General features: G+C 39.5%; 1 protein-coding gene across 3 annotated transcripts in view; it reads left to right on the top strand.

Moving 5' to 3' along the window:
* Window positions 1-12697, top strand: part of LOC125457973 (calsyntenin-2) — a 493448-nt gene that overhangs the window by 192147 nt on the left and 288604 nt on the right. For all 3 annotated transcript variants that reach the window (XM_048542802.2, XM_048542800.2, XM_048542801.2), the window contains one exon: window positions 9515-9637. In XM_048542802.2, coding sequence (XP_048398759.1) covers window positions 9515-9637 — 123 coding nt within the window. The remainder of the gene's footprint in view (window positions 1-9514; window positions 9638-12697) is intronic.

The raw sequence follows: 12697 nt of genomic DNA, 5'->3' as shown, positions 1-12697 counted from the left end.
CCAACAGGTGTATTTGTTTTATATTTGATTTTCAATCTTACTTCATCTTCCACACTACATTTGAGGAAGGAGCAGAGCATAGAAAGCTAGTGTTTTCAAATACACCTGTTGGACTATAACCTGGTGCCATGTGATTTTTGACCTTGTCCACCTCAGTCCAACACCAGCACCTCAGCACCTCCACATCGTTGGAGGTGGAGAGGGATTCTCCCAATGTTGAGGTCAGCCCAGCTGGACTTCCGTATTCCATTCTACCACCATCTCACTGAAACCCATGTCTTTGAGACCCTTCTAGGTTTCTGTCCAAAGTTTTCTTTTCATTTCTTCCACAAGAATAAAAGTTTCTTTGACTATGATCTTGCATCATTTTCTGTGAATGAGTATTGACTAATGAAGATAAATTATTGTGTGGTGGGAGCAATATATCCACTTACAAAAGATTCCACTGAAGCAGAACATCACTATAAAAATCACTGTTTGGATGGAAATGTTGAATAAGTAGCAAGTTTTTATCACCCTGATTCTTCTACCAAATCTAACTCAGATCCCCAACACGCTGTACTTTCTCACTTGTTTTCCTCTACTTTCTCCAAGCGTACCTATCCCATATGACCCACCCATCCTTTCCTGAATTTCTCTTCCTGTTTAGTTTCCTTTTCAATCTACAGTACCTGAGTAAAGAGCTTTCTTAGCTTCCAGCATGATCCTCCCATTTAAAAGTTGTTTACCTCTTCTAAGCTTGATGCTTCTATCCTTTCCAGCTCCTGTCCCATCTTTAATTTCTCAATGCTCAGAACTGTGATGTTGCTATTGAGTGAGCCCCTCTAATACTGTAAGGCATCACGTTTTATGTTCTCTGTGTTGATTCCATGCCATTCTTCTCTTTAGAAGCCAGCATTTTGGCCAGATTTTCATTACTTAGAACATTTGACTGGGAAAGAAAAAGACTGTGCTTTTAAGTAAATGTATTTGCATGAGTTTTGAAGAACATCTAAAAGGAAGGAAAACCCCCTACACCACACACCAGACCTTGTTATCACATAGTTTGCCATTGCACACTACCTATTGTTAACTACTAACAGCCTCCATTAGTAGCTATTAGATTAGATTCCCTACAGTGTGGAAACAGGCCCTTTGGTCCAACAAGCCCACACCACCCCTTGAAGCATCCCACCCAGACCCATCCCGCTATAACTCTCACACCCCTGAACACTACGGGCAATTTCCCATGGCCAATCCACCTAGCTTGCACACCTTTGGACTGTGGGAGGTAACCAGAGCACCAGGAGGAAACCCACGCAGACGCAGGGAGAATGTGCAAACTCCACACAGACAGTTGCCTGAGGCTGGAATTGAACCCTGATCCCTGGCACTCTGAGGCTGCAGTGCTAACCACTGAGTCACCTTGCCACCCTCCTGGCCAGATCATTATCTAGCCCTTTGTTTGTCCAACTGCTTTTCTCTCTCTTTAGGCTCTATCCTCACCCATTGTTCACTCCCCACCCACTTCCCCCAAACTATCTTCTGCATATAAACCAACATTTTCCTTGCTACAGAGATGGCAGGAACTGCCGTTGCCAATTCTGAAGAAGGGTCTTGACCCGAAACATCAAACTTTTCCTGCTCTTCTGATGCTGCTTGGCCTGCCGTGTTCATCCAGCTTCATCTCATTTTCCTAGCTACCATCAGTTCTGAGGAAGTATTACTGCACCCAAAGTGTTAACTCTGATTTCTCTTCACAGATGCTGCCAGTCTGCTGTACTTTTCCGGCAATTTCTATTTTTGTTTCTGCTTTACAGCATCCGCAGTTCTTTTGGTTTCTATCTAAAAGGAAGAGTTTCATACAGCATGGGAACATCTTGATTCCTTTACAATATGGCCCTGCAAAATTTTTGTAGCATATACACACTTATGGCCCACTTATGGTCCCTCCGGAAAGCAGACAAAGATGGGGAGGGAAAATGTCTTTGGTGGTGGGGTCAGATTGTAGATGGCAGAAGTGTCAGAGGATGATGTGTTGGATCCAGAGGTTGGTGGGGTTGTACGTGTGGACGAGGGGGATGGGAACCACTGTCTCTGAGACTCCCTTGTCCACTCCACACTCCCCTCCAACCCCACCACACCCAGCACGTTCCCCTGCAACCGCAGAAAGTGCTACACCTATCCCCACACCTCCTCCCTCACCCCCATCCCAGGCCTCAAGAAGGCTTTCCCACATCAAGCAGATGTTCACCTGCATATCTGCCAATGTGGTATACTGCATCCACTGTGCCCGTTGTGGCCTCCTGTACATTGGGGAAACCAAGCGGAGTCTTGGGAACCGTTTTGCAGAACACCTTCGCTCGGTTTGCAATAAACAACTGCACCTCTCAGTCATGAACCATTTCGACTCGCCCTCCCATTCATTAGACAACATGTCTATCCTGGGCTTCCTGCAGTGCCACAATGATGCCACCCGAAGGTTGCAGGAACAGCAACTCATATTCCGCTTGGGAACCCTGCAGCTCAATGGTATCAATGAGAATTTCACAAGCTTCAAAATCTCCCCTCCCCCTATCGCATCCCAAAACCAGTCCAGCTCGTTCCTGCCTCCCTAACCTGGTCTTCCTCTCACCTATCCCCTCCACCCATCTCAAGCCGCACCCCCATTTCTTTCCAACTAACCTCATCCCGCCCCCCTTGACCTGTCCGTCCTCCCCGGACTGACCTATCCCCTCCCTACCTCCCCACCTACAGTCACCTCTACTGGTCCCATCCCCGCCTCTTTAACTTGTCTGTCTCCTCTCCACCTATCTTCTCCTCTATCCATCTTCGATCTGCCTCCCCCTCTCTCCCTATTAATTTCAGGCCCGAAACGTCAGCTTTTGTGCTCCTAAGATTCTACTTGGCCTGCTGTGTTCATCCAGCTCTACACTTTGTTATCTCGGATTCTCCAGCATCTGCAGTTCCCATTATCAGTGAAGAAGGTTTTCTAAGATTACAAGGGGATCTTGATCATATGGGTCAATGGGCTGAAAAATGGCAGGTGGAGTTCAATCTGGATAAATTTGGTCCAACGACCAAGGGTACTGCTTATACAATTCATGGTCGAGCCCTGGATAGTGTTATAGAGCAGGGGACCCAGGGGTGCAGTTGCATAATTTTTTAAAGTTTTTGTCACATATAGACAGCATGTTTAAAAAGGTACTTAGCACATTGTCCTTCAATGCTCAGTCCTTTGAGTTGGGATGTTATGTTGAGGTTGTACAGGACACTGGTGAGGCCTGTCTTGGAACACTGTGTCCAGTTCTGGTCTCCCAGTTATAGGAAGGATATTATGAAGCTAGAGAAGATTTGGAAGAGATTTACCAGGAAGGTTTGAGTTATAAAGAAAGGTTGGATAGGCTGGGACTTTTTTCACTGGAGCGTAGGAGGTTGAGAGGTGACCTGACAGAAGTTTATAAACTTCTGAGAGGTACATATATAGAGTTGATGGTGTTTGTCTATTCCCCAGGATGGAGGGATTTCAAGACAAGAGTGCACATTTTTAAGGTGAGAGGAGAGACATTTAAAAAAGACATGAGAGGCAAGTATTCACGCAGAGGGTGGATCGCGTGTAGAATGTGCTTCCTGATGAAGTGGTGGATGTGGGTACAATTACAATGTTTAAAAGAAATTTGGATGGATATATAAATAGGAAATGTTTGGATGGATATGGGCCAGGAGGAGGCACGTGGGACTAGTTTATTTTGTGATTATGTTCGGCATGGACCGAATGGGCCTGTTTCTGTGCTGCATGACTTCATGACTCTGTGAGTGCTTGGATGAGCACTTGAAATGTCATGGCATTCAAGGCAATGGGCCAAAAATTGCAAAGTGGGATTAGCGTAAGTGTTAGAGTATTTTTGGCAGAATAGACTCAATGGGCTGAAGGGTCTCCCTAAACTGTATGATTCCGTGATTTCACGGGATGTGGGCATTTCTGGCTAGGCTAACCTTTGTAATCAAGGATTTTCTATTCTCACTTAAACATTAGTGGGCATTATATTCTCTCTGAGCTGCACTGGCATGCAGCCACGTGGAGGTCCTGCACATACCAATCACGTCCAGTTCCAGGCACTGCTGCCACGCGTTGACCTCAGAGGTTAGTGTCACAGAAAAATTAATTTGAAGAAACTTAGCTAATGCCTCGTGAATATTGCAATTGGGCATGTAATACTAGGCAATATGTACACTTCCTTAATTAGACTAAAAGATTACTCCTGGGAGATTATCCAAGGAAAATCTTTAAACCTGAGGCTGGCACAATTGCAGTGGATTTATTTTTATCTTTTTATTTTCTCTACTGAACGTGCTCAGATAGAGCTAATGTTTAAAGATAGCAGAGAAGTGCATATTGATTTGCCCTCATGAACTGCTATGTGTTGTGATAGACTTCTATTTTCAGAATATTTGTACCTGATGAGACAATGCTTGCATAATAAAGATTGAATTCATAGTATAGAATCCACAGAGTGTGGGATCAAGCTATTCTGCCCACAGATACTCCACCTAATTTAAACATCCCTGGGCACTATAGCATTGACCAATTCACCTAATCTGCACATTATTGGACTGTGGGAGGAAACCCACAGGGAGAATATGCAAACTCCACACTGATAGTTGCCTAAGGGTGGAATCAAACCTGGGTCCTTGAAACTATGAGGCAGCGGTGCTAACCACCGAGCCATTGTGCCACTCATTTCTTTGGGGAAAGTAAGGTTGAAAGATGCAATAGACATTTATAATACCTCTTGATATCTACATGTATTATAATCGCATGCGATGCGGTGTCTGGGCGTGTACTGACTAATTCAGTTACAAGCTGTTGCACGCCTCCCTTATCATGTCAAGTTATGAGTGGTCCCATTAAAATGGAGACTGAGATCTTTACAGCATCAGGTAACATGCTGAAATGCAGTGACAATATTGTGAGCAGGTCTCTTAAAGGTTTGTCGTGTACCAGCTGTGAGATGTAACACTAAACATTTATGTTGTGTAATTATCATTTCATTTCTGTAGAGATTGCTAGATTACAAGGAGGAGGAGCATCGGGTGCTGAATTGTACTCCCTTAATAGTAGCTGGGGCAGACCATTGAAGTAGAAATATAAATTGCCCCTAATGCTTCCTGAAGTAGCTATTGATTGAATTGAGATCTTTCTAGTCCAGTTAGGCCAGTAACATACAATGCAGTGTTTTCATGTTGAAAACTTACCATAGTCTATGGATTGCAGTTGTTTACAAATTAAAGCAAGATACTGAGATGCCATATCAATTATATTCTTGAAGACTGATGGCACTGTCCTTGGAGAGAGTGCAGGTGAAACAAAAGCCCATTAGTCCACAAGTAGCTGCTGCCAGAATGTGGTGGAGGTTTTGTCGTAGCATTATTGAAGGGCAGCTACACACCTTCACTGGCATGACAAGGAAAAGATTTTAAAAGGTACATTCTACATGCAGAACGATAATTGTGAAAATGGAATGAGACATTTGTCAAGATAAAATGTGGTATCAACTGAAATGTGATTAGGAATTTTTTTGGAAGCAAGTAGATTTTGGGGATAAATGGCAGAAAAGAACAAAAGATGGGAATGAAGATGATGATTCTTCCAGTTCAGCTCAGTAGAAAATCCAAATCTACCAATGCTTAACTTAGAACCATGTATTTAAATAATCCTCTTAAAGAATGCCAGCTTTTCAATATATTGCTCTTTAAAATTACTTGTACTCAAGTTGTAACAATCTCAGATGAGCTCATTAAACTGTCTTGATGTCATTTGGTTCAGTGAGCTTTAGGATCATACTTTTTGAAATCAAGTAATTACCCTCAATCTGTGTAGCTATTTTTATCAGAGTGTAGACAGCAGTTGTTGATCATCCTTTTGATGAGGGAGGGGTAGGATGCTTTCCCCATTAGATAATCCAGGAAAAGTATGTTTATAACAATGAGGAGCTCGAGTAGGAAGTCACCTTTTACTTTTTCTAGCTCTTCAAGCAATGGAGCTGAAATTAATTGTAGTGATGCCACACTTTGGTAATCTTTGAACTTCACCAATACACCATTTAAAAATCTTTTGTTAAAATGATCAGACTTTTTTTAGCAGTTAAAAACAAAGTCAGATTGATTCCTCTCAACCTCAACTGCTGTCACAAAGTGAGTTGAAGGCAACAATTCAATTTTTTGATTGAGAGGATTATAAACAGCTGAAGTTTGACTATCAGAGCTCATGATATTATCTGGAGTTGACAGGATTAATGCCCTGTAATTCATTTTGAGATATCCATTGTACACAATTAAATTTTTCATGTCCATATGACATTAAGAAGCTAATTATCACAGTGGTTCTTCAGCAATGCAGGTATCTAGGCTTACTGTAATATTGGTATAGTAATCCCATTTGCTTAAATTTGAAAGAACTGTTGTGGACTAAATTTGTCAGTTACTTAAAATTTAATTGGAACTCAAAAATTAGAAATAAGTTTTTTTTTGACAAGCAGTGTTGTTATTTGTCTTCGAATGTGTTTGCCACATTTAATTCTGTTTATTGGTGCCAAATGTGCATTTAGTGGTTTGTGTTAACTAACATTAGCAATCTATTTCCTATTGCTTTTGTAGAAGAAAAACTGGGTCTTTTAAACAACCTATTTTGACACAGCTCTGGAGCAGGTGGGGCTTGAACCCAGTCCTTCTGGCTCAAAATAATGAACACTACCATTGTACGACAAGAGCCCTAAATTCTGATGTTTTAAGTAGTATGTGGGCTATCAACAAATTCTCCCTTTGTGATCACAAAATATTCATATTAACAGACCCTTTTGTTCGTAAACAATATACTGCCCTGAATTTATTGCCTTCATCTTAAAAGCAGGGTGACAGGAACGTGGGTAGAGTTATGCACAAATACACAGAAGTAATAGTGCTTGTTTTTGTCTCTCAACATTGATCCAGATCTCATCTGTTGCAGCGTTTAATAAAGTTTTATTATTTTGTGCAGAGTCGAAATTTTTCGAGGTGTTACAGGAATATTTCATTGTGTATGAATATATTGCATCAGTAAGGCAGGAGTTCGAGTTTTCATTTACTTTGTGAGATGCCATTTGGAAGTATAATCTCCAGCAAACCACATCTCGTTCAATGTATCATTTTTAAACTATGCCCCAGCACTGCTCATGGAAATCATTTCAGGAAAAATGATTTTGAATCGCAAACAATAGGATTATTACATGCTTGACCAATCATCTATTTATCATTACAACAGTATCTTCAATCATAGATTAGTAGGTCTATTGATATTTTATGAGTGGGCTGAAAGCTTTTAAAATTCACATGAAAATCTCCTGATTTAATTAATTGACAAAAAAAGTGAAATGTCAATGTCGAATCTTATGAAGTGTTGTCGGTTATGCGTCACAAGAATCTTTGCAAGAAGGACAGTATTGGATCTTTTTAAAGGGCCTGACTTGCTGCTGAACCCATGTACAACATTCTGTTGATGGCGCAGATTGTCCTATATTCATCCCACTCTTCGCATTGCAAGCTTTAATAAATTAACATAGAGCAAAAATAAAGTCACAAAAATGCATCCAGTGCTGGTTGAATTAAATTTTATGAGCTGCAAGATGAACGGTACATCAAGACTGGGTTTGACAAGTAGCTCAGCAGTACGTAGTTGAAGAATGACCACTCGGGCAAAGTTTTATTTGGGCTTTCATCATTTTTGTGAATTCTTTAACAGCCATTAATATTCCTTGAGGGAAAAGTGGAGAACAAAGATGGAGAAAATAAATCACCGTTCTAATTTGATATGAAAAATGTCAACTAATCCTACACATTCCGGATATTAACTTAACCGGGTCAATACTGCCACTGATATGTTTGACACTGTAGTGCCCAGGCTCAGTATTGTGCCAGATGGTATTAGTGTGGCAGCCATCCTGAATTTATATTAGTTTATTATGTGACCTCGCAATGGCAATGTGTTAATTAATTCACTAATGAGGTTAATGTGTAGGGAACTGAAGTCAATTACCAAATTCACGCTAGTAATCTGTAACAACATCTGGATATTTATCACTCTTTGATAATTACATGATGTTTTGTACAAACCATCCCAATCAAACAAGAGATGGCCCATTAACACTTCGCTGTTTCCAAATCTCTTGATGTACTGGACAATTATTTGTATTTGACAGTTAAATGGATCGGACTTCTCAATGGTTTTGTGTTTTCTAGGATGCAGTAGGATTAACTCTTATCCTTTGAAAATTTTACGGTGAACATTAACAGTGTGTTAACGAGCAGAACAGTATGTTTTATCAAATGTAACCCAATGCCAACTTAAATTGTTAAATTCTAACTAATCTTGCAATTTGAATTTTCAGGTTGAAATATATTTGTGATTATTGTAATAAGGATCTGAAGATTGTACATTGTAAATAAAGCTATCTGTGGCAGGCCTCAATATGTGAGAAATAATTGGGGATTTGGTAACAATGCAATGTTTTGAAGTCACATTATTACTTAAAGAGAATTTCTTGTGAAATTTTGCACAGCAGTAATACTTCTATAGTTATGCAATGACATCACAGCAAAATACTGCAAAATGATGTATCCGAGCAATATGTTGTTTACTTGAGATCCAAGGTACACTGCAGAGACCCACTTTGGCAGTATTAGCAAATTTAAAGTCAGACAAATGTCTAAGCCAGTTTGTTTCAAGGATTTGGTTTCTTTTTAATATTCTTTCATAGGATGAGGGCATCACTGGCAATGGTACTTGTTATTGTCTATTCGTGATTGTCCTTGAGAAAATGACAATGAAATACTTACTGCTTGGGAGGGCTGCAGTCCATGCAATATAGATGCAGTGCTGTCAGACCAGGCCTTCCAGGATTTTGACCTGCAACTGTGAACAAATTAGCATATATTTCCAAACTGGTCAGTGCATGACTTAGAGGGAGGCTTGTAGATGGTGTTCCCATGCATCTGTTGCCCTTAACATTTAAGAAAAATGGCTTAGCATGAGCTTTGTTGAGTTCTGATTATTAAAACCCAGAAAGACTCTGATTTCAATTTTTGATGACACACTCACTTAGCGGAAATCCACATCACAAGCAGGCGCAGAAAATGTGCACTGTAACTGGATTGACCAGCAGAGTATTAATCTGTTCCACGATATTTTCAGTGCCACTGTTAATGACAACAGCAGAATCAGTATTCCAGAATAATAAAACAAGTAGCTCAGTGTAGGAATCCTAAAATTAGAAATCAAAAGAGCAGAATATGAGACAGAGGAAGAGAGGTATGACTTGAGCAGAAAACAAAGTAAATATTTTTCACCAAATGTAGTCGATTAATTTGTGAATCCAATGCTCTTGGCTGGTACCATTGTTTAGGATTTGAAAACATTTATTTAGTATTATATATTTGAATTGTATCTGTATTGATACAGACTGTTTTCACACTTTACTAATTGTACCATTTTTGTTTATAGTAAACAAACACAAGCCATGGATTGAAACATCCTACCATGGTACAATAACAGAAAACAATGACACAGTTTTTCTGGATCCACCCCTGGTTGCACTGGACAAGGATGCACCTGTGCGCTATGCAGGTGAGTTGAAATGTCATTAGTCATCTTGGAGAACTGAACCTTATTACTGCGCCTGTTATATTTCATTGTGTCTGAAACTACAGCACCACTGATAGATAACCATGGTACAGATTCTTTGACATCTTACAATACTCTGTTCTATCCCTCTGAAATATTTCCACCTTGAGTTTGAGAGAAACAAACAGATTTGCAGACTTTCCAGTAGCAACTCGAGGAGGGGAAAATGTGAACAAAAAGTAAGCATTTTTTAACGTGCTTGGAATCTTCCAGGGCAAATTCTGTGATCTTGGTTGTGCGACATGTTCACCTATACTTACAATGTCATTGAATACTTTCTATTTGTGGTTGGATGACCTATAATTTGCAATTGTGGCTACAAGGCCATTAGTGTAGCCATTAAAAAACTGTGCAGGTTTATGAAGTGCATTTAGAGAGAAACTCAATTGAATTGATCACTTTGCCATTAACAGGGATAGCCATTTGATGCTAATTTGACACCTGTATGAAAATAGCAAGAATAATTACAATACTATTGATGTCATCAATAATAATTTACATCATTACAAGGCTCACTAATATCCTTGGCTTCTGAGACATTAAAATAGATTAGTCTTACACAACTAGTTGATTCCTAATGACCGAATATAGCTCGAGTCTCTGAATGTAATTAGTGTAGTGCTGTTGATATCAATAGTTTCAAGGTATTTCTTCGTCCTTGGTCTCGTGTTATGACCTGTCAGATATGTTTAATTAATAGGATAATATGTATTCAGCTACAGATTTGTGGCTGCAATTCGTTAATGAATTCAAGCTAGGCTGGTTCTAATGCTGCATGTTAACATTTGTCTAACAGGATATTTTAGCATTTTGTTAAGAGATCATTAAAATTTGAGAACGTTGAAATATTTTTATAACCCAGTAGCTTCAGCTAATTAAGCTTGAAATAACATTCCCATGGATAATTTAGGGATTCCCCATTTTAATGTGCTTCACTTCTTTTAAAACAAAGGTTGAATAGTTTAAATTTATTATCCAATCTTTCATAATTTGTTGGAGACTTTGAAAACCTTACCTGAATCAAAGCCAGATTGACTGTGGGCCAATTTATGGTATATACGTAAACACCTTTTTTAACATCCCACTCCCACATATTTCACCTACAACATCTTGAAAGGGTATCTAGTTAATACAACTTAGTGTACTATTGCCTTTTCTAACTGACTGTCTTCCTTCTGGATCTATTTAGTTCAGATTTCTGTTGTGTTCCACTTCTTCCATTGACTCTGTTGTTGTCTGGAGGATTTAATCTCATTTGTGATAGTCAATGTAATGTGATCTGGCTGTATCTTATAAATCACATAAACTTGCAGCACTTTCAGAAAGAAAAACAAAAGCCTGAGGCAAAAGTTTTTGTATTTAAAATGAAATAATTTTCACCTTTTTTGTGAGCTAGAATGATAAACTGTTTATTTAGGTTAATGCATTCAACTGCAATGGTATAATTTAATCAAAATGATTCAAGGATTTAGATTAGCATTTCTAACTGTGAAGACCCAGATTGTCTTATTTTACGAGTAAAGAACTTTATATTTAAAGTGAAGGATTGTTGAAGGGTTACTGTATTTTTCTGAAAGCAAGTAACCTGACACACTATGTTTACTGAACTGTTGGTTCCGGTAGTAGTTGAAGTGTAGCTAGTAGATGAATCAGAACCAAAGGATTTGTCCAAATGGAGATTTAGCTAACAGCAAGATCCTGATGAGGCTGTGAGCTAGTGAACAGTTATCAGTAACAAAGGTCTAAACAACATACTGACTGAGGCAATCAGATCCCGAACAGCTCAGAAGCTGTGGCTGTTCTCTGCAGCAAAATGCACTTTGAGCCCTGAAGGCAGCCGGTTTATTTTTCCTTTAATTGTTGTAAGCTATGACTTTTAATTAATAAGTCAGAGACTTCTTATTAGTATTCTGACAAACCAGTGAAAGTCGAAGGAAGGCAGACTGATGAGCAGTGTTCTGATCAGCACAAGCTATCTCAGCAGATCCTGGGCGGCACGGTGGCTCAGTGGTTAGCACTGCAGCTTCACAGCACCAGGGACCCAGGTTCAATTCTAGCCTCAGGTGATTGTCTGTGTGGAGTTTGCACATTCTCCCCATGTCTGCATGGGTTTCCTCCCACAGACCAAAGATGTGCAGGCTAGGTGGATCAGCCATGCAAAATTGCCCGTAGTGTTCAGGGATGTGTAGGTTATAGGGGGATGGGTCTGGGTGGGATGCTTCAAGAGGCAGTGTGGACTTGTTGGGCCAAAGGGCCTGTTTCCACACTGTAGGGAATCTAATCTAATCCTGAGAACAGAGACCACCTCACTGGTCTCGCAGGTTTTCATCTGCCCGTAGCACCCATGACTTTTCTTCCTGTCCATGAATGTGTTTGAATGGCAGGGGATTAGAGTTTTAACCAGTAACGACAGTTACTGCCGACAGTTAATAATGGTCTACCTGTAGAGTCTATTTACCTGTAATAAATGGCAAAAGGATACTTATTAAGTACAGAAATCTGATGTGTGCTTCCTGTCAATCTGGGCCTGAAAAGAAAAAGTGAGTTGGTGGATTTTGTTTACTTTTATAACATTTTTAACTTTTGTGATGACTGTGGGAATCATCTGGTTTAGATTTTAGGATGCTACTGTTGTGAGGCATAGTGTAACTCACAAAGATTGCTCTTGCATTGCACATTAAATTAGATGTACATTTATGTTTGGTGGGGCACCTTCAACATTATGGAAATCAACCCATTATTAAACTTAACCTAATAATGAAAAATGCAATTATTTTCACTATTTATTTATATTAGCATAATTGTAAATCATTGTATGATTTTGTAATGTACAAAAAAATCCTCCGTAAATGAATGCAATTTGTGCAGCTCTTCAAGTTATATTATGTAAATATGCTCCATTTAGAATTTACTCTGAAAGAAAGTTTGTTTGGAAGCTCAAATATGAAGAAAACTACTTATTTGCTTGAGTAGGAAAGAGATACTGCTGTCTGTGAAATTTAA

The sequence above is a fragment of the Stegostoma tigrinum genome, chromosome 14, assembly GCF_030684315.1.
Source record: "Stegostoma tigrinum isolate sSteTig4 chromosome 14, sSteTig4.hap1, whole genome shotgun sequence".
NCBI lineage: Eukaryota > Metazoa > Chordata > Chondrichthyes > Orectolobiformes > Stegostomatidae > Stegostoma > Stegostoma tigrinum.
Note: the sequence above shows the minus strand (reverse complement) of the source record. Positions and strands in the feature narration are given on the sequence as shown.